Genomic DNA, 23,428 nt, shown 5'->3' on the forward strand with positions numbered 1-23,428 from the left:
CAAGAACTCTTTTCTATCATGGAAGGGGAAGGCTTACGGTACAGGCAGGATCCATCTAGCTACTACTTTCACCTCTTAGCAAGCTCCTGTAAAATACCTGTTTTATTTGAAAGCCTAATTTTATTTGCGTTCAGTGTGTCACCTCTTTTTTATTCATAATACATATTTTATTTATCTGTTTCTTTCATGCCTGTGTTCTATTGGTTTACCTCATTTTGAACCACTCATATTTAATAATTAGGGATGGGGCTGATTATCCTACCTAGTGAGGATGGGCTTTCATATTATATTGAATTTGTGTAGGATTCTGAGTAGTAAAGCTGTGAAATATTTCAGGGCTTTGGAGAAGCAGGCACTGTGGATTAGCAGATTTCACTTTAAGAGAGGCAGATTTGTGATCACCTATAAAAATTAAAACGGGATATAATTGTATTTTTGAGCCTCAAAGTCACCCTAGCACCCTAATCAAAGCCCACACTCCCTGTGCTGGTGCTGCAGTTAGAACTGGCCACGCTCACACAGCACCTGGCCACCAGCACTGGAACAAGTTTCTTCCCTTGTTTTCACTCTACTATTTTTGATCCATCTAACTCTCCAACTTTTGTTAAAATTCATCATCTATGCCAGATGATGGTGGCCCATGCGCCTGTAATCCCAGCACTTGGGAAGCAGAGGTAGACTGATCTCTGTGAGTCTGAGGCCAGTGGGTCTACAAAAGCTAGTTCCAGGACAGGCACCAAAGCTACACAGAGAAACCTTGTCTCAAAAAAACTTAAAAAAAAAAAATCATCATCTATAATGATTATCATATTGTCACACTTCTAGTATTTTGACATTCCTTAAATATCAATAGATAGTAAGTTGTCTATTATATATGCTGAAAAACTGAAAATGCGGAAAGGGAAAGAGCAGGAAAGAAAAACAAGAATTCTAAGAATTTTTTGTCATAATGGAACTAAGAACTTTGATTCAATACATACATACATATACATATATACATACGTACATAATAAACAGAATTAACTAAAAACAGATAATTTAAAATTGCCTAAGTGAGACTAGCGAATTAGAGAATTATTAAGTATTCTTTACCAAGAACTAGAGGAAAAAAATTGGAGAACAAAAAGGGCAAAAAAGAAAAGAAGAGAAAGAAGCCAGAGAGAAAGACAGACTAAACACACACCTCCTGAATGGTTGGAAACATGGTTTGCTCCACTAGTCATGATTTCGTTGTCTTTACTTATAGAAGATGGGACAGAAACATCTCGTCCATACCATATATTGCCATATAATGTTTGAAAGATGGTTGTTAAATCTTCTTGACTAAGAATGAACTGTTAAAAACAAAGTAAGATTTAGAAAAAGAAAATATCCACCTAAAAGAAGAAAAAGTGCTTTAAATATTTTATGCATGTGACTGTTTTGTCTGTGCATCACCACATACATGCCTAGTTCCAGCAGAGAGCAGAAGAGGGCTTCAGAGTCCCTGGAACTAGAGTTACAATCCATTATAATATGCCACGTGGGTGCTGGGAATTTCCAGGTCCTCTGGAAATGTGAAATGCTCTTAACACTGAGACATCTCTCCAGCACCCAAGATTTGTTTTTTAAAAGTCTTATTTCCTGGACTCACAGGATAAAAATGAACAATAGTTTTTCCATAAACCAAATTTTAAGGCTGTAAAGGTTTTTACTGACCAAATATTCAGTCTTCTGAAGACGAAGTGATAACAATTAGTTTATAAAATACAGATACTGTCAATTCCTATGATGAACTACTTGCTATGGATGTCCTATGCAATTCAGTCATTTTAAGGTTTTAAAGTGAGCTTTTATTTTTATGGAGTCATCTAACTATTTAGACTTTGATCTTAATTAGGAGGCACATCATATTTAAATACAAAATAAACAAATATACTTATGCAATGAAAAATATAATTTACAGTATGATTTATATGAAGTACTTTATTTATTCTTTACAAAAGTCCTTATATAAAGAATGAAATCCCGATTTTATAAGAAGCTATAGCTAAAGAGTAAAACACTTACCTTACAAATAACTAAGAACTAATTCAACAAGTAAGCTTCAAATTCTTTGTTTTGAAAATAGCATCAAAGCATCACCAAAGACTTATCTTAAGTGAAATGATGAATAATTATGTGTCCTGTTGGTTTTGTCACAGCAAATAGCTAGATACTCAAACATTACTTAAAATGTTTCTATAAAGGTATTTTTTTAAGGTTAGGCTGATGTTTAATACAAAAAAGAGTGAGCAAACTCAATTACCCTTCACAATATAAATGGGCTCATCTAATCAACTGAAGTGCCTTATTGCTGTAAAAAACACCATGGCCAAGGAAACTGTTACAAAAGAACTAATTTAAAGCACTTGCTTACAGTTTCTGAGGTTTAGTCCATTATCACAAAGGTGGGAAACACCAAGGGGAGTATGCTGCTGGAACAGCAGCCTAGAACTACATCCTGATCCATAAGCCAAGAGACATTGTCTGCCAAGGGCTTTTGAAACCTCAAGCTCTCCCCCACACACATACTTCCTCCAACAATGCCACACCTCCCGATCCTTCTAATCCTACCAAAGAGTTCTACTCCCCTGGTGACTTAGTATTCAAATATATGAGACATCATAGCTTTTCTGTCACTTTAAAACCTAACATAAAGGTTAGGACACAGCAGGCACTCAAATATCTGACAGAGAATAAATGGAGACCATTAAATGAGTTCTAGTTTGCAAGCTACCATTTAAATTCTGACGAACCTGATTATTCCTAAATTCTAGCCAGGAAATTTATGTTGCTAAGATAATACTGTCAGCTGTAAGAGAAATCAAAAGCCGTAAAAACATTACCTCCATGGGTTTTAGCTGAGCTTTTATATTTAAACAAGGAACTTCCTTGTACCATTCCCAGGATAAGTTTCGTTCAACAATCACTTCCAGGTTCAAAGGTAGTAGCAGGTCAAGCACTTCCTGGTATGCAGTAGTCATAAACTGAGACCTAATTGGAAAATATACATTGTTTTGTACTGTTGTGTATATATTCAGGCAGGAAAACATAGATGGATGATTAACTTTAATGTATCATTTTTTTATTGTCAGAAACATCGGCAATTTGTTTGTGTGAAGAGAAGTGGGGCCCCATCTCACTAGACATCTAGGTGAATTTCTTTAAACTGCTGTATATCATAGAGAAGCAAAACTTACAACAGAATTGATGAACAATAAAAGATCAAAACCAATACAAAATCAGTAAACAAACCCAAAAGACCCCATTCTAAAAACATTCTATAGCAATTCATATATAGCAGAACACCATACTACTTTCATAAGAAACAAAGTTGTACCATATAAGAGTTCTCTGTGGATCAAAACTGCTAAATATACACAACTTCACACAAAGATGCACCATATTTGCCTTCCCAAATGGTTATCACAGCAACACTGAAAAGAACTGGGTGACCCAATTCCTTCAAAAAACAATGTAATTGACCACAGAAGCATCCTTTGGACCTTCAGGTGACAATAATGGCTACTCCCCAATAATATTCCAGATATTTTAGTGACTTCAAATTTTTAAACTGCATTAGTAAGAGATGACTTCAATTTTAGTTAGTTCATTAATAGAAAAACATGAATATAAACAGGGATTGCTTAGAATACCTTGTTATGAAACCATTTCATGTTGTAATGAGGTCGGCGGGCTGTGTTCCCGCCACCCTGCTAGTTTATCCCCGAAATAAGAACATCAAATTGTATTAATTAAATTACTAGCTGGCCCATTAGTTCTAGCCTCTTATAGGCTAACTCTCACATATTGATTCAACCCATTTCCAATAATTTGTATTGCCACTTGACTGTGGCTTACCAGGAGCCCCACGTTGGGTGCCACTTTTTCATAAACAGTTTATGTAGTAAAACGACATTTAAATAAGTATGCGGGCTTGTTATCTCCATTTGATGGTAGTGAGTGAAGATATCTAAAACCCCACAGGGAAAATGCTATAATACAAATGGATATGAAACTTTAATGGCTATGTATAACACATAGCTATACAATAAGTACTAGATAAAAAACAACTTCTAATACTATGAATTCATGTTTAACAATAACAAAACCTCAATATAGTCTCTCAGTTTTCCTCCTCTCTGTTTTGCTATGTGTTAACATTTCAAATTATATTTTTTTGTTATGAGGGAGAGGACACAACTGTCATGGCCCTGGTCAATGTCAGACGATAACATGGTGGGTTGATTCTCTCCTTCCACCATGCAGGTCCCAGATACAGAACTCACATCTTCAGACTTGGAGGAAGGAGGCTGACCTGCTAAGCCATCCCACTGGTCTTGTCTGGCTCACTTCTGAGGGCTCCTCTTATGCGAATTTCTGAAATGTCTGCTCTCCTCATCAGGCTTTCCTGTACTGCAGTCTAAGATCTTTTTACCACTCAATCCAACAACCTGAAGGACTAGTCATGTATTACTAAACTTCCATATTTAAGAATTTAAACAAGATCTTTATTCTAATATCGGAATATATAATCGATTATCTTCTAGGCATTTTTAGATCTCTCCTTATATTTATTTCTAAGTTATTCTGTACATTACAGAAACAAGTACTGCCAGTGTACTGTTTTTATTTTTGGTTCTGTCTTCTCTCAGTGAACTGCATTAACAACAAGCAGAGTTTTATAAGCATTACAGTTAAAGAAAATTTTACTATCTCCTCTACTATAACTCCCACATCCACTCAGTAAGTTACTATTGACTCTATTTCCTGTAACTGGTTAGCTAATACTTCATTCATCTACGAAGAAGTAAGTAGGGCAACTGTAACTTTTTGTGAATTACGGTCATAGTTACCAAACTCTTTGCCTAACCTTCAGATTTTTTAACCAATTTTTCGTTATTTTTCCAGCAACCTAATTAATATGTACTACAACAATCCAATAAAGTATACACTATTTACTGGTTCCTTATAAAGAATTTTTTCATGATTATACTTGGTCCTACCCCTTCATCCATTAAGAGTTGAATTAATCCTTAAATATTCAACTGCTGGAAACAGTCCCATTATCAAAGATGAGCAAAGTTAACCAGATTTACATTCCTGCCAGAAATGCTTTCCTCGAAAAAGGTTGGGGGAAAAGAATCCCTGAGGGTTGGGGGTGGGGAAGTGTGGGTGCTGTTAACCTATGACTTGCTTCAGTTTACTACTGTTTTCAGATGACTTATGAAGAAACAGTAAAAAGAGGGTACAGTGGTATATTATTTGTGTTTAAAGCTTGCCTGAAGGTCAGTGCAATGCAGCCAAAATAGTCAGCCACAGAGGTCAGGCAGTGGGTGCATGCACCTTTAATTCCAGCAGCCACACTAGTTAGTCAGAGAGGCCAGGCAGTGGTGGTGTATGCCTTTAATATCACCACTAGAGAGGAATATAAGGTGGGATGAGACAGGAACTAGTTCTCTTTCAGTCTGAAGACTTCATAGAGACAGAGACCTTCATCAGAGCAACGGACTGAGATCCCACGGTCCAGCTGAAGAGCAGGAGGAGGGAGAAGACTAGCAAGAAAGTCAGGATCAAGAGGGGTTGGTCCACCTGCTGAAGCAGAGTGACTGTTGGTCAAACCGGACTCTCTGAATGAGGCTGACAATGGGGGCTGACTGAGAAGCCATTAATAAAGGCACTGGGACTTGTTTCTACTGCATGTACTGGCTTTTTGGAACCCTAGTCTATTTGGATGCATAGCTTCCTAGGCCTGGATGTAGGGAGAAGGGCTTAGACTTCCTATGGGGCAGGGTTCCCTGCCCTCTCTCAAGCAGGGAGGAGGAGGGAGGAGATAGAGTGGGAGAGCAGGAGGGGAATGGGGGGAGGGGAGGAAGTGTAAATTTTTGAATGGAAAAATAAAAAAATTTAAAAAAAGATTTCATAGAGGTAAGAACTCTCTAGTGGTTTAGCTGCTTTGCTTCTCTGATCTTCAGGTTGAATTCCAATATCTGTCTCTGGGTTTTTATTATTCGTGCTACAAGAAGGTTAAAAAAGACAAAGCCAGGGAAATCCATGATAATCCAAAGGAACCAAGGATTCTGGGGAGAAACTAAATTTATAGAAGTCTGGCTTACATTAAAAACAAAATCAATAATCTTAGTTACCATCTAAAGAAACTTAGACAAAGAGAAAATTGAACCAAGAGTTTACAATTGGAAAAATAGTAAACAGAACATAATGAAAGAAAAACAATGAAGCAAAAAGCAGAAGACTTGAAATTATAAAATTAATACACTTACAGTGAGTCTGATGTGCAAAAGGATAAAACAAAAATATAAGAAATAAGAGAAATAACATCATAAACATTAATGACTAAAAAGGGAATGAGTACTCTGAACAATTTTTTGTCATTAAGTACAAATATTTTTTTTCTTTTTTTAACACAATTATGAAACTTTTAATTTTTCATTTTCAATAATGTCCTTTTACAATTGACATCTAGCATCACAATATATCAAATGTTATTTCACAAATTACTTGAAAAGCTAAATTACTTCTTATTGCTAACTTCTAACTTGTAGGTGCTTTACTGTTTTTTTTTTCTAACACTCAATTTCATTTTCTTCCTTGAATCTACCAACTAAAATCTTTCTTCCCTCTGGAGATCAAGTTTTTTTTTTGTTTTTTTTTTTTGTGTGTTTTTTTTATTTTATTTATATATTTTTTAATTTATTTATTTATTAAAGATTTCTGTCTCTTCCCTGCCCACCACCTCCCACTTCCCTCCCCCTCCCCCAATTAAGAGTACTACTCAGCAGTAAAAAACAAGGGTTTGTTTCTTGAATTTTGCATGCAAATGGATGGAAATAGAAAACACTATCCTGAGTGAGGTAAGCCAGACCCAAAAAGAGGAACATGGGATGTACTCACTCATATTTGGTTTCTAGCCATAAACAAAGGACATTGAGCCTATAATTAGCGATCCTAGAGAAGCTAAATAAGGAGAAGCCAAAGAAAAACATATAGGCATCCTCCTGAATATTAACCTTCAGCAGGCGATGAAAGGAGACAGAGACAGAGACCCACATTGGAGCACCGGACAGAAATCTCAAGGTCCAAATCAGGAGCAGAAGGAGAGAGAGCACGAGCAAGGAACTCAGGACTGCAAGGGGTGCACCCACACACTGAGACAATGGGGATGTTCTATCAGGAACTCACCAAGGCCAGCTGGCCTGGGTCTGGAAAAGCCTGGGATAAAACCGGACTCTCTGAACATAGTAGACAATGAGGACTACTGAGAACTCAAGAACAATGGCAATGGGTTTCTGATCCTACTGCACGCACTGGCTTTGTGGGAGCCTAGGCAGTTTGGATGCTCAACTTACTAGACCTGGATGGAGATGGGGGTTCCTTGGACTTCCCACAGGACAGGGAACCCTGATTGCTTTTCGGGCTGGGGGGGACTTAATTGGGGGAGGGGGAGGGAAATGGGAGGCGGTGACGGGGAAGAGACAGAAATCTTTAATAAATAAATACATTAAAAAAAATTTCTCCATTTCTACCTTATCCTTATAAACAATTATACAAGCATGAAAATATACTCCTCCAGGTTAAGTTTACAGTTTTCATCATGATCTAAGTAGCAGTTTTCAAATATTTCTAGGTGGTTTTTTGAAAGACTATAAGTGATCTAGCTAGAAGATACTTTGAAAAAAATCACAAAGTACAATGATAGTAAAACAAAATCACACTACAAAGAGAATTCTAAAGATATCCAGTCCTTTAGTCTAAGGATTAAGAAAAGATTTATTATTTTACATAAACAGGCTGTGAAAAGCTTACCTGTATAGTCTCATTTCACTCAATTTTATTGTTATCAAATCAATTACAGGTGGGGGATTACTCTGGGTTTCTGTTACAGTAACAAATGTATTTTTCATTGTAATTAAGCCAAAATCAGCAACAAAAACATTGTGAGACACTGGAGACTGCGGGATGACCACAATAGGGGCTTTTATGTTAACATCCAATGCGAGCCTAGAACTCCTTTGAGCCAGTTCCATTACACCATCAGCAGCCATTCCTGCTGCTTGAGCAGTTGCTTCAGCCAACGCATTTTTAACTGCTTGAAAATTATCTATAAAAGCCTATAAAGAAGATAGAATGACATATTACCTTTAATAAACATCAAATTATTAATATAAATTATATTAATTTAATTTTACTTCCATAAAGCAAAAACTTTTACTTGGTAAAACCGAGCCCATTATTTACTTATTATTTTCTGCCAGAAAAATTGAACAACAAATATATAGTGATAAAAAAAAAATCTAGTCATCAAAACAAAGCAAAAAGGGAATACTTGAACATTTTTTCGAGACAGGGTTTCTCTGTAGCTTTGAGGCCTGTTCTGGAACTAGCTCTTGTAGACCAGGCTGGCCTCAAACTCACAGAGATCCGCCTGCCTCTGCCTCCCGAGAGCTGGGATTAAAAGTGTGCACCACCACTGCCCAGTTAGTATTATTTCTTTATGGTGTGCTTCCTCTAAGACCTAAGCACGTCTTATAGTTTACACTACAGATTTAAAAATCTATAAAGTATTTAAGAATCTCAGGTCTGGTGAAATGGTTCACTATGTAGTGTATAAGTTCCTGCTACCTATGTGAAAACCCAAGTCAGTCTCCAGGACTCTCATGGGTAAAAAATGATCAGGAAAGATGGACAAAAACTGAGAACTGGGGCCTAACCAAACTAAAAATTGTATAGCAAAGGAAACAAGCAACTGAGTGAAGTTGAAATCACAAAATGTGAGAGAATCTTTGCCAGCTATACATCCAATAAAGGATTACGATCCAGAGTATACAAAAAACTAGAACAAAACAAAACAAAAACCCAACAACCAACAACTCAAAAGCCTCAATTGAAAAAATGCGGTATAGCTCTTAATAGAGTTCTCAATATAAAGAAAATAAGCTTTAAAATAATCTTACAAAGTATTCAATAACCTTAGCAACTAGGGAAATGCAAATTACATCTACTTTACCCAGTTAGAAATGCTAAGATCAGGGAAACAACTGAAAACAAAGGCTGGTGAGGATGAGGGAAAAGGGAACCCTTACTCTCTGTTGCTGGGATTGCAAACTGGTACAGCCACTTTGGACAAAAGTGTGAAAAATATTCAAAAAGAAAAAAGTATATCTACCAGACAACCCTGCTCTATCACTTCTTGGCATATGTACGCACAAAGTACTTGACATCCTGCTCCACAAATACTTGCATTTTCACTGAGCTCTACTGACAACAGCTACTAAGTGAAACAAACAACCTAAATGTCCTTCAACTGTTGAATGGGTATTGAAAATGTGGTTCATTTACACAGTGGACTACTATTCAGCTGTAAAGAAAAATGGAATCATGAAATTTACAGGTAAGTTGAAAGAACTAGAAAAAAAAACCCACACACACTAAATGAGGTAACCTAGACTCACAAAGACAAATGTCGCATGATTTTTATTCTCTGAGGCTTCTAGCTCCAAATCTACATATGTGAGTACATATCCTGGAGAAACTATGAGAGCATTGCAATCTACAGTCATGTTGAGGGCAAGATTGCCCCTTTGTCTAAGCCTTGGTAGAGTTAGGACTCTCTAGTTGGCTGCTTTGCTTTTCTGATCTTCAGCTGAACCCCAATGTCTGTCTCTGGGTTTTTATTATTCGTGCTACAAAACTAGGAAAGTAAAGCAATTCCTGCAGAAACTTGGAAAGTAAAGCAGTTTCTGCAGAAACTAGGAAAGTAAAGCATTTCCTGCAGAAACTAGGAAAGTAAAGCATTTCCTGCAGAAACTTGGAAAGTAAAGCAGTTTCTGCAGAAACTAGGAAAGTAAAGGATTTCCTGCAGAAACTAGGAAAGTAAAGCATTTCCTGCAGAAACTAGGAAAGTAAAGCATTTCCTGCAGAAACTAGAAAAGTAAAGCATTTCCTGCAGAAACTAGGAAAAGTAAAGCATTTCCTGCAGAAACTAGGAAAGCAGGATAGTACCACTGTATGAGTAGGGGGAGAAATAGGGGAATAGCAAGGCACATATGATCTAAAGAGAGAAAAGGGAAAAAGAGGGGTCTCCAAATCCTTCTACAACTACACTTTCTCAGTCATGTTCACTGCTACCCTGTTAACAAGGTAAATATACAAAACAGAATTCTAATCAATTGTAAAAACAATGAAATTCACAACCAAATGGGTGGCACTAGAAAATATTATATTGAATGAAGAAACCCAGACTCAGAAAGACACTCCATGTTCTCTCTTATTTGTGAATCCTATCTCTGAATCTTTAGATTTGACTACTTAAACACAAGTTAACTTCAAAAGCCAGGAAAGAAGAGACTGGGCCAAGAGGAAGAAGGATAGGAGAATACAATTACTATGAAGAGCAAAAGAGAGAAAACTGGTGGTGGAGGTGTATTTAACTGCATAGGAGTGGGAGGACAATACAGAAAGAGATAAGGAAGAAGAGCTAAATACTTACCAATATAGAATATAGGAATTTTGTGACAAACACGACTTCAATGCAACCAACAGTTAAATTAACTTGAACATCAACCACATTCATATCTGTGTATGCAGAGCCAGCAGTTGCATTCATGTAAGAAATCATTTTGAAGCTGAAAACTTCCTTTCCAGTGATATAAACAGCCTTGATGAGAGAAGAATCCAAAATATTAGTTAATTTTTGAAGTAATGTACCCCAAGATCAAAGTAAAATGAAGTAAAATAATAATAATATTGTACCATTTGGAAAATCTTCCAGGTACTTGAGTCACTACAAATGAGGTAACAATTCCAAATGCTTTATTAGACCTTGTAACCTAACCTGCTTTTTGTTGTTGTCTTTGAGTGTCATAAACGTTAACAGGTCTACCTTGACCATGTTTTATGTTTTTAGTTATGCATCTCACTTGGATTTTCTGCCTGGCAATGGCAGTCACCATATGCCTTTAGTAATTGTCAAAGCTAAAACACATTACCTACATAATTTACCTGGACTCAGTGTTTCGTTTCGTTAGGTCTGAGGACTTTGAAACATTCTTTTCATATTCTTTAATGCAGTGCCTCAATTTTAAACGTCCCGTTCTACATCAGTTAGTGAAGAATCATTTTAATTACTAACAAAAAATTGCTGGGGGTGTGGGCTTAAAATTCCTACCTCCATAACTACCAGTTAAAGGTATAAGAGACAAGAAATTAATTTTTTTAAAAAAATTGGAAGAGTATTAACTTAAATTTACAGTTTTCTCAACTCTTAATTCTAGAAGCAAGAACAGGAGATTGAAAAACCAACAAGTAAATCAATCGCAGGCCCCCCAAAAGCAAAAGTATGAGAGATTTTTGAAGGCTGAAGTAGTACAAAAATTGAAGAAAGAGAGTGTAGGTGTCTGGATGTGATGCATGAAGCTAGAGAAAGGATCATTTCAAGCCCTAAAATTAACAAGCAGCCAATGAACTATTATAATTTTTCTTGATATTACTAGAAATATGGATTAACAAGAAGACAACAAAAATGTACATCATCTAAAAAAAATCAGGAGAAAAATCTGCAAGGAGAAAAGATTACAAGAGGCAGGGTTGCCAAATACCATGTAAGTTATGGAAGAACAATTCAGCTAAAAAAAAAATAGAAGCTGACTAAATACCAGTGTTGGAGACAAAGTCCCTGGGAAAAACAAACACAGTATCTCTCAAAAGTAGGTATTTTGTTATCCTCTTTTGGGAGTACATAAGAAAAGAACTAAGACTGAAATTAGGGTTGTAGTTGCTATTGGTTTTGGAAAAATGAAAACATTTCCATCCCATACAAGGCCAAAAGCACTGGGCTAGAGAGATGGCTCAGTAGTTACCAGCACTTACAACTCTTCTAAAGAACTGGGACTCAATTCCTAGTACCCACAGGGTAGCTCAAAACTGTTTGTATCTCCAGGTCCATAGGATCTAACCTCTTCTGGCCTCCCTGGGCAGAAGGCATGAACATGGTGCGCAGATAGAAAGACATAAGAAAATATCCATCACATAAAAACAAGTCTTTCTTACAAAGGCCTAAAGCATTACCAAAATTATTCTCTGACCAAAATGAGAGTCAATAAACCTTGCTGACCTCAGGCCCAGGTCAAGATACAAAATCTTAGAAATAAGGACAAAGAAAACTATATCTAAGGGAAGGACAAGAAGCCTTCATTAGAGCAGACCACAAGAAGTCCTCTTTAGCTTGAATTTAGTAGTCTTTCATTAGGAGCCAAGAAGCACAGCAAGCAAGATGCCCCAAGGAGGAGGAGATCCTCAAGAACACCCCATTTGTGAGACCTACACTGAAATCCAAGAAAAATGATAGAGGAGCAAGTTAAGAGGACAAAGAGACTTTTCAATCTGTACCTCTTTTGAGCTATATTTTAATTTGGCCATATTTTAAAAATAAAATACAGAAGGAACAATCAATGTTTGGGGCTATAATTCATTTCTGTTACTATCTGTATAGCATTTAGTAGATAATTTTATTTCTGTGAGCACCACTTTCTAGAAAAATAAAAATGTATGCCCTATCCTTCATTGTCCTATATATTCTGTGAATCTTAAAGTAACAGTGACAGAGGAGCAAATAACAACTTTGGAAATTGCCATCAATATTATTAAAAATTGTAATCCTTATTTCTATAAATCATGCATATCTGACTTTTGTGCCAATCACTCTTTATTGATATATATGTGTATATATATATATATATATATATATATATATGTATGTATAATTTTTAAGTCTCACATAAAAATCAGTTGATGACTCTATCAATAATGATGACAGAACTGGAGATAGGGCTCAGCAGTTAAGAGCACTTACTGCTGTTCCAGAGGACCTGGGTTCAGTTCCCAGCACCCACATGGCAGCTCATAACTATCTGTAACTTCCATTTCCAGGGGATTCATCACCTTCTCTGGCCTCTGTGGGCACAAGACATACATGCAATACAAACCCCATTATGCATATGACACACTATTAATATATGCATGTAGTATATATACATATATGCAAGTAAAACACTCATACAGATACATTAAAAAATTAATAATACTGATAACAGACTAGGACCAGTCATGTACAAAGTTTTCTTTCTTTTATCAAACTCTAAATGCTCATTTATTGATCCAAAGAGTCCTTCAGGTTTCCCAATCTTACACTTTAGTATTTTGTCATCAGGTTCTTCAATACATCATTCTACTTAAATTCCTTATTATCTGAGAATTACTAACAAAATATCTAGCCATCTACATCAATTTAGAAGGATTCTCTCATTTCATGACAGTATACTTGAAATACATCACACCTTCTAATACCACTATCTGAACTAGGCAATTAGGGATATTTACAGAACAAAACACTTTTATTTGTCAGTGTTCTTAAAAGAAGCATTATTAGCAACACCCCTCCTCCAACCACTAAAAAACATTATTTGTTCCAGGAGAATTATTGACTTAGGAAAAATCACAATCTTCATTTTATAAATAAAAGACTAGATTAGGTAACTGAAAGGGTTACAAATATTATCAAAGCTAATAAATCAATTGTGCTTGACTCTAAAACCCATTATGCACAAGACACTGCTAATACACGATAATTCTATTTAATTGATAAGAAAACTACATATTTAATGATATATTTGGTACTTAATATAAAACAAAATCTCAGGGCTGGAGAGATGGCTTAGTGGTTAAGAGCACTTGCTCTTCCAGAGGACCTGGGTTAATTCCCAGCACCACCATGGTAGCTCACAACTGTCTATAACTCCAGTTCCAGAGGATCTGACACCTTCACATAGACATAAATGCACAAAACACAAATGCATATGAAATAAAAATAACTAAAAATCCCAAAATCTCACCTTTTTGTATACAGCCATTTTATCAGAATCTAACACAATTATATTCCTTAGTTTTGCATTTATTTCAGTCACTAATGGCTTCATAATCATCTCAGAATCAAGCCCTAAGAAAATAAAACAATGAAAAATTGCTTTTCTTTGTCTTCAATTTGATAACCTTAAAAATGTTTCCATGAGATGGTATTACCTTCAATCTTAATTTCAGAAATGTTTTGTTTCTGATCTTGAATAAAAATCCTTAAACAAGACAATTCAGCCAAAAGTTGCAAGGTAATAGTATCTTCATTCGTGGGTAGCTTTAAAGCTACAAAACAAAGTCACATTGTAACACAAAGAAAGGTTTAGTAATTATCACACTACACACAGGCAGCTAGAGTATCACCACAAATGATTATAACATCAGATTTACAGCTCAACTACAGGCAAAGAAAAAATATTCCCTACTGGATTGAGAATTCTAAATATGAATTATCTAATGAATATAAAAACAAATAGTCCAAAGACTGCTCTTAGAGGTAACTAATCATTTGAAACTAAGAAATTAAACCAATAACTAAGAATCTTTGAGACAACTGTCATTATAGAAAGCAAATACCCATAGTTCTTAATGGTAACTGATAGAGCATCTCTAATTCAAAATTTCAAAATGCTGCAAAATCAAAGGCTTTTTGAGTATTACCACTATGCTCAAGAAGTTTTAGATTTAAAGTAACTCAAATCTTAACCTGCACTCTGATTAAAAACAACCATAATACTCAAATGTCATTTACATTTTTCTAATCTAAAATTATGTCACATAAACTTTAATCTAAATCAAGTATTTCTTGTCTAATTTATAACTCAAATATATTACAACATAAACTCTTTTCTTTAGCACTAATCATTTTCCTTTATCACTAATCTCTAAGATTAGCATGAAATATGATGAATCATTTTAGGTATTTGTCTAATAAAAAGCAACACCAGAGCCTAAAATTACTGTTCCAATTGGTGAACAAAAGAAACAAAGAACAAAACAACCACCCCCAACAACAACAAAAACAAAACAAAAAACCCAAAAGCTTAAATTTTAACAAATATACCAAGCATTTTAATGAGATCTCCTTTGTCTTCAGTCTCTGCAACAGACACTGAGGCAGATTGTTCCCCTAATTGCGGAAGGGTATTATTAAGATAATTCATTGTATTGAGAAGTGCTTCAGTGTGTAAATGAATATCCAAAGAGGAAAAATTCACCTATGGAACAAAACTGATTTTAGTACTAAGTCAAAAAACCATCTGACTTGATGGTCTTTAAAATACACTATGCTGGGCTGAGTGATAGCTCAAAGGTTAAGAGTACCGTCTGTTTTTCTGGGCGGTGGTGGTGCACGCCTTTAATCCTAGCACTCAGGAGGCAGAGGCAGGCAGATCTCTGTGAGTTCAAGACCAGCCTAGTCTACAAGAGCTACTTCTAGGACAGGCTCCAAAGCTACAGAGAAATCCTATCTCAAAACAAACAAAAAACAAACAAATAAAAAAACAAAGGGGTACTGTCTGCTTTTCCAGAGGTCCTGAGTTTAACTCCCAGCAACCAGATAGTGGCTATCATCTATAATGAAATCTCATGCCCTCTTCTGACATGCAGGCATGCATGAAGGTAGAACACTGTTTATATAATAAATTCATATATATGGTATTTATATATGTATGTGGTCACATACAGCTTTAATCCCAGCACTCAGGAGGCAGAGGCAGGCAGATCTCTGTGAGCTCAACACCAATCTGGTAAACAGAGCAAGTTCCAGGACAGGTTCCAAAGGTACAAAGAAATTCTGTCTCAAAACAAACAAACAAACAAAACCAACAACAGTAACAAAAAACATACCCTATACTTTGTGGTATAAAACACATGATTTAAAATATTCAGCTTTATCATTGGAGAATCTTATAATTCCAATTATAAAATAAGTACTGGTAAGACATCTAGAAATAGAAATACAGTTTCTAATTTTAAAATAAACAATTATATATGCATACCTTAATAAGTTGTAAAACATTGTTATAAGTACTTTTTAAACTGGGTGCATTTTTTTCAACCTATACAAAGAGAAAATGTATCTATTAGAATATATTAGGAAGACATGAAATGTCTACAACTACATGACAGTTGTAAATTTTTCAAGATTTGGATACTATACATAAACTATTTATAAATGAGGTGGCTAGTATGTTACATGCATACATGCTTATATATGTACATATATTTACTTAAACAAGCAACTATTTGACCAGAACAAGGCAGCTGCTTTACTATAATAAACAAAATGTGCTAAATATGGGATTCTCTAGTGTAAAGCAAGTCTTCAATTAAGAATACAGGCTATCTTCCTTATTATCTAGAGAAAACATGTTATAAGGTATCAAATATAGAAAACTATCATTTGCTCCTCAAGAGCTCTGAATGTTTCTTCCTAATTTTTCCTGTATTTGAAACAAAATTTGGGAGATAATAATCTACAAGTTCCCAAACACTTGTCTTTCCAAATATCTTACAGCCTTTCACAATGACATAATTGTATATTTATAGCTTACTACCTGATGTTTCATGGAATGCATACAAAATGTTTAAGTAAAGCTAACATATATCCATCAACTAGCTTACCTACCATCTACTGTAAGACATTTGAAAATTACCTTTGGAAATACACATCATTGATTATAGTTACTCTGCTACCCAACAGATCTCAAAATCTATTCTCCTTTCTGGCTGAAACTATTTCTGATGTGGGATTCCCCTCTGTATGCTGTGATTATCATTAATGAATAAAAAAGCTGCTTTAGACCTATAGGAGGGCAGAACTTAGCTGAATGCTGGGAGGAAGAGGCAGAGTCAGAGAGAAGCCATGTAGCCCCATCAGAGACAGACACTGGAGCTTTTACCCAGTAAGCTATAGCCTCGTGGAGACACACGGATTAATGAAGATGGGTTAGTTTAGGATGTGAGAGTTAGCCAGAAACATGCTTAAGCTATTGGTCAAACATTATTGCAAATAATATGGTTTCTGAGTGATTATTTTAGGGCTGAGCAGCCAGGAACAACAAATTTCTTTTATCAACAATTCCTTATTCTTTCCTTTCACAGTAGTCCCAACTTGCAGTAGCCACCATTTTCTTTTCACATATATGAGTTCAATTTTATTAGAATCTACATATAAGTAAGATCCTCCCTTATATTTCTCTCTGTGAGTAGATAATTTATTTCACTTAACATCATGGCCTGCAGACTGATAATGTTGCAAATATCATGATTTATCCTTTGTAAATAGCAATCCATTTAATATGCACATAACACAATTGCTTTTATTTTCTTTAGTGTTTGTATATCCTAAAACCTGATACAAATACACAACAAAAATCTTTAAAAATATCCACAAATCACGGAAACAGAAATAGTCTTAAGTATGGTAATATTCTCTTGGCGTAATTCTTTTACAAAGTAATTATTAAAAAACACATAATGGCAAATAACAAAGAATAATTCAAAAATAGACCATAGTACATACAGAAGATGAAAAAATTTTAAAAGATTATAAATCAATATAAATGGAATGGAGTCATTGACACTTAAAAAGCAGGTAACCAGATAATGGTAGAAAGGAAGTAAATTCATCCATCCTCTTGTACCACATACAGTAAGAAATTTCATCACCACTAAACATTTGTTTGTTTTTCAAAAGTCTGGTGGAAAAAGTCAACCTACAGTTCCTTTCTTCTTAGAGCACAAGATACTTTGTTTGCTATATGAAGTATTTGTGAATCTAAACTACAGAACAATAAGGCCCAAACAGAAAGACCTTTAAAACAGAGGCCTTTACAAAGTTACATTAGAGTAAAAATTAAGCACACTAAATTACAAATTTCATAGCAAATCTACCTGCCCATCAGGTAGAAGCAGAACTGCTTACCCTCACAAATTCCAATGTTAACAAATCTTCCATTGTGTTATCCAGGGTGGTGATCAAATAAATTGGTTTCTTGTTTTCATCTAAAAATAGTTTAAGGATTATTTCTTGGTAGTAAAATTATACTAAGATAAATCATTAGTAATTATGATAGAAAAAGATTTCCTTAGATGCTACTCAGTAAGATCCCTTTGTTTTTTCAACTCAAAAAGTGTCCTTTCTCCATACAATGTATCCTTTCTTTGTATTTCAACACTAAAGTATCAAACCTTTCGACATATAAACAAGCCAGTAACAAAAACTAGCAAACTACGGGCGGTGGTGGCGCACGCCTTTAATCCCAGCACTTGGGAGGCAGAGGCAGGCGGATCTCTGTGAGTTCGAGACCAGCCTGGTCTACAAGAGCTAGTTCCAGGACAGGCTCCAAAAAAAACCACAGAGAAACCCTGTCTCGAAAAACCAGAAAAAAAAAAAGAAAAAAAACTGCTAAAGAAGAACCAAAATAACTTTTAGTGGCAATGAAAGTGAATGAAAAATTCTAGGACTGAGTCATAACAATGCCTGGTAATAAAAAACCAAGTACCTCTGAAAATACTAGTTGTGGAAATGCATCAAGAAAGTGTTACATTTTTCTATATATTAGATAAAAATCAGTCTTAGCAGTACATATCAGTTTACTTAGGTACATTACTATTCTGTTCAAAATGAGATATTCCATGAGAATTGTTAGAGAAGAGATATCTGTATACTCTTTAAAACTATCATTATCAAATTACTTACAGTTGCTAAAAAACAGTATCTAGAGACTGGGATAAAGGACTATAAACTCATTACACTGCTCTAGCTGAGGAAAGCATGGCACAATGTCTATGCAGCCCTTCAAACTTAAAACTATGAGCACATGAACCAGCACCCTATGTTAGGTATTAACCACATTTTTTGACCTTAAGAAGATCTACACTTCATTTACACGTTTACCAGCTTCTTGAACAGCTGTTTACCAGATCATTCGTGTTTCATAAAGTAACTCTGCCCCTCACTCCTCAGAGCAAACTGTTTTAGGAATAGGCACAGTAGTGATGGCATATAATGATTTTAGGAACAGGCACAGTAGGGATGGTATATAATGCTTTTAGAACAGGCACAGTAGGGATGGTATATAATGATTTTAGGAACAGGCACAGTAGTGATGGTATATAATGCTTTTAGAACAGGCACAGTAGGGATGGTATATAATGATTTTAGGAACAGGCACAGTAGGGATGGAATATAATGATTTTAGAACAGGCACAGTAGGGATGGTATATAATGATTTTAGGAACAGGCACAGTAGGGATGGTATATAATGATTTTAGGAACAGGCACAGTAGGGATGGTATATAATGATTTTAGGAACAGGCACAGTAGGGATGGTATATAATGATTTTAGAACAGGCACAGTAGGGATGGTATATAATGATTTTAGGAACAGGCACAGTAGTGATGGTATATAATGATTTTAGGAACAGGCACAGTAGGGATGGTATATAATGCTTTTAGGAACAGGCACAGTAGTGATGGTATATAATGCTTTTAGGATTAGGTACAGTAGGGATGATATATAATGCTTTTAGGATTAGGTACAGTAGTGATGGTATATAATGCTTTTAGGAATAGGTACAGTAGTGATGGTATATAATGCTTTTAGGATTGGGTTCAGTAGGGATGGTATAAAATGCTTTTTTGCAAGGATTTATTTATGCTTTGCCTTTGAGAAACAAAAATAAGCATAAATATAAAAAGTAACAATGGCTATACTACTTCTGGATTACTAGAGAACACTATTCAGCTGGTTTACTTCTTTTTCCAATAATCAAAGAAAATTACTTTGGGGGCAAAAGAATAGAATATAATTTTGACATAAAAGAACAAAAATTCAACACCTATATAATGAACTTTGTGTGACTAATCAATAACTGCGATACATTTCCTCACACCCAAGTTTGTGTGACCAAGAAAAACTGTGACACAGTCTACCACAATCAAGTTTGTAAGCCCAAGAGACAACTGTCACACAGAGCACCACTCTCAAATTTGGGAGACCAAGAGATAATTGTGGCACAGTCTACCACATTCAAATTCGCAAGGGCTGGAGAACAAGTAGACAATGTGATACCATACAAACACATTCCTCTGACCTACTTTTGGGTTAAACTACTTAATTTGATTGATAATTTTCAAAAGAGCCAAAGAACTTAGAAGATGTCACTCACCAAAGGAGCTACGACAAACTGACACATGAAAGGATTCCCCACATCATATACCATCAGAGAAATTCAAACTGTCATTATATACCTATTAGAAGGACTGAAGACCAGACACTAACAAAATGCTGACAAGGATGAAACAATAAGTACTCTTATTTATTACCAGGAAAAAAATATATATATACATATATATGTGTGTGTGTGTATATATATATATATATATATATATATATATATATATATATATATATATATATCAAAACACTGGAATAGTTTGGTGGTTCATTTACAAGTCATGTATTTAACATAAAATCCACCACTTCAGTTCCTTAGTATTTACCCAAAGAAACAGACAGCATAGGTCTATACCAAAATCTGCATATAGCTATCTATTAGCATCGTTATTCAAAATTGGCAAAACATAAAAGAAGTCAAGTTGTCCGTTATGAGTGGATAGGTATCCATAATGAATACCTATTATGGACAGTTGGCTAGAAAGCAATAATGGATATATTGGATAGATAACAATAATGTTCCTATGCAAAGGATTATGATTTACTGGTCAAAAATAACTCTCTGTCAAGCCATGAAAAGACAAGAAGATTTAAACACAGATTACTAAAAGAAGCTAACCTTAAAAGGATGCACACTGTGTTATTCCAATCATATATTCAGATAAAAGAATACAACATGGAAGACAGAAACATCTTAAGCCAAATACCACAGTGGGAGAACAGCAGATACTGAGCACAGTGAAATCATGCTTCTGATTATACCACCGTAAGAACTGGCCTTTATACAGTGGATAAACACATAAAAAGTTTAACACAAATGTTTAAATCTAATGCAAACAATGGATTTTGGGTGATAAAAATGTGAATAGGTTCAACTGTAACAAACATATCCTACTGTTGAGGAAGTTGATAAGTGAATCATGGAATTTCAGTTAAGTGGATAGACCTAGAAAAGGTTGTATTGGAGGAGATAATCCAGACCCAAAAAGACAAATGCTGCATAGTCTCTCTCATGTATGGTTCTTAGCCCCATCTAAATTTAAGTGCTGATACAGCAACCCTTCATTAAAGAAGCTTCTTTTTTTTCCTTTCCTCCTCCCCCCACCTTTTTTTCTGTTTGTTTTGTTTTGTTTTTTGAGACAAGTTTTATAGCCCTGGCTGTCCTGGAACTATCTCAGAAGACCAGGCTGACCTTAAACTCAAAGAGCTCTGCCTACTTTGGCCCAAATGTTGGAATCAAAGGTGTACACCATCACCGCCTGGCAAGAAGTTTTGATTTATAGTCATGAAGACCATCATAGAAAATCACCATACAGAGATCAATGGATGAATTTACGTGACAGCTCCTACATCTATGGCTCTGGGAACATCACAGAAGACGGAGTGGAAGATTATAGGAGCCAGGAAGTCTGCTGTGAAACAGTCTCCTCTAGAAACAGCTCCATAAACAGGACCAGAACAATAGCAGTATCAGTAGACATGCTAATGTGGAATAGGGACAATTTCACAGGGTTCCAACCCTAGACAAAAAACTATAGACAACTAATAACTGCTAAGAGAGGAAGATTAGCCTTTCCCAGGGATGATCCCCCAACCTGATGATTCAATACAGAATGGTCAGCCCTGAAGTCATCCATAAACATACAACAAAAACAGACTCAGCAGATTATATTTGTGTATTTTTATATATACACATATGCAAACAAAGAAAGATACTGTTGACTTGAGAATGGAGGATGTGTGGGAGGTGTTGGAGGAGGAAGGGAAAGATAAGTGATGTAATTATATTTTAATTAAAAATATATTAAAGAAAGAAAATAGACCAACATAAATTTAAATGTAATAATCTCTTCTTTTTCAGACTATTTCAAAATATTGATTCAAAGTCTAAGGAACAGAAAATTCTATAACAAGTAATCAAATTATGAAAGTAATTTATATATCTTTTAATAGTCTTACCTAAGTATTCTGGACATTTTAACCAGAACTCTTTCAAAAAGGCATTTGCTTTCAAATCAAATGTTCTAATCTCAACTTCAGTACCCAATCCTAAAACACCCATTTCTAGCACGGGTAGTTCACAGTCTCCCACAAGGTGATAAAACTGAATCAAAACCTGTAAGAAAGGCAAAACACATAGCTTACCTATGTGATAACAACATAAAGATGCATATGTAGTATGTTAAAAATTGAAACTTAATATTGATTTTCTATTCTCCCCACACAATCAATGCATACTTACATTGTATAATCATCACCAAAAAATATGTTTTAAAAAACTGCGCACAATAAACCACTTAAACACTAATTCTTAAGAAAGATATTCTTAAAAAAATATGAAGAAAACCATACTTTTGGTTATAAGCCTAGCCTTTAAAGGCTGACCCATCCCTCCAGGCCAAATTGGGAACATTGGGGTCGGGGGAGAAAGGAGGGTGGAAGGGTAAGAGGAGGGGAGAAGGGGAGGGGCAAGGAGAACTTGAGGGAACGGGACAGCCGAAATGGAAGGACAGAAATTAGAGCAAGGAAAGAGATACCATGATTGAGGGAGTCGTTCTAAGGTTAGCAAGAAATCTGGCACTAGAGAAATGCTCAGGAATCCACAAGGATAACCCAGTTAAGACCCTAAGGAATAGAGGAGAGAGCATCTGAACTGGCCTTGCCCTGTAGTCAGATTGATGATTATCTTAAATAGCACCATAGAACCTTCATCCAGAAAATAATGGAAACAGAGGCAGAAACCACCATTGGAACACTGTACTGTGCTCCCAAAGTCCAGTTGAAGAGTAGGAGAAATAAGAATATGAGCAAAGTGGTCAAGACCATGATGGGGACACCCATTCAAACAGTCTACCTGAGCTAATGGGAGCTCACCAACACCAGCCGGAATGGGAAGGAACAAGCATAGTACCAAACTAGTCCCTCTGAATGTGGTTGACAGTTGTATGGCTGGGGCACACTGAGGAGCCACTTACAGTGGCACCAGGATTTATCCCTACTGCTTGTACTGGCTTTTTAGGAGCCCATTCTCTTTGGATGGGTACCTTGCTCAGCCTAGATATAATTGGGAGGGCGTTGGACCTTCCCTAAAGCAATGTGCCTTACCCTCTCTGAGGAGTGGATGGGGGAGTTCGTGTAAGGGGGTAAGTGGAGGGAATGGGAAGAGGGGAGGGAGTGGGAACCTGTACTGATGTATAATAATAAAAAAAGATAGTTCCTTTTTAAAAAATTACAAAAACCATACACCATCTCCATATACCTTGACTAGTATCTATTGGTAATAAAACTATATAAGT

General features: G+C 35.6%; 1 protein-coding gene across 4 annotated transcripts in view; it reads right to left on the bottom strand.

The window, feature by feature from the left end:
- Nucleotides 1-23,428, bottom strand: part of Vps13a (vacuolar protein sorting 13 homolog A) — a 194,218-nt gene that overhangs the window by 102,852 nt on the left and 67,938 nt on the right. For all 4 annotated transcript variants that reach the window (XM_075973636.1, XM_075973640.1, XM_075973637.1 and 1 more), the window contains 10 exons: nucleotides 22,092-22,248; nucleotides 17,876-17,955; nucleotides 15,948-16,007; nucleotides 15,011-15,164; nucleotides 14,116-14,232; nucleotides 13,929-14,032; nucleotides 10,529-10,696; nucleotides 7,846-8,150; nucleotides 2,868-3,015; nucleotides 1,184-1,334 (listed from right to left, as the gene is read on the bottom strand). In XM_075973636.1, coding sequence (XP_075829751.1) covers nucleotides 1,184-1,334; nucleotides 2,868-3,015; nucleotides 7,846-8,150; nucleotides 10,529-10,696; nucleotides 13,929-14,032; nucleotides 14,116-14,232; nucleotides 15,011-15,164; nucleotides 15,948-16,007; nucleotides 17,876-17,955; nucleotides 22,092-22,248 — 1,444 coding nt within the window. The remainder of the gene's footprint in view (nucleotides 1-1,183; nucleotides 1,335-2,867; nucleotides 3,016-7,845; nucleotides 8,151-10,528; nucleotides 10,697-13,928; nucleotides 14,033-14,115; nucleotides 14,233-15,010; nucleotides 15,165-15,947; nucleotides 16,008-17,875; nucleotides 17,956-22,091; nucleotides 22,249-23,428) is intronic.

This window comes from Microtus pennsylvanicus, chromosome 5 (genome assembly GCF_037038515.1).
Source record: "Microtus pennsylvanicus isolate mMicPen1 chromosome 5, mMicPen1.hap1, whole genome shotgun sequence".
In the NCBI taxonomy this organism is placed as follows: domain Eukaryota; kingdom Metazoa; phylum Chordata; class Mammalia; order Rodentia; family Cricetidae; genus Microtus; species Microtus pennsylvanicus.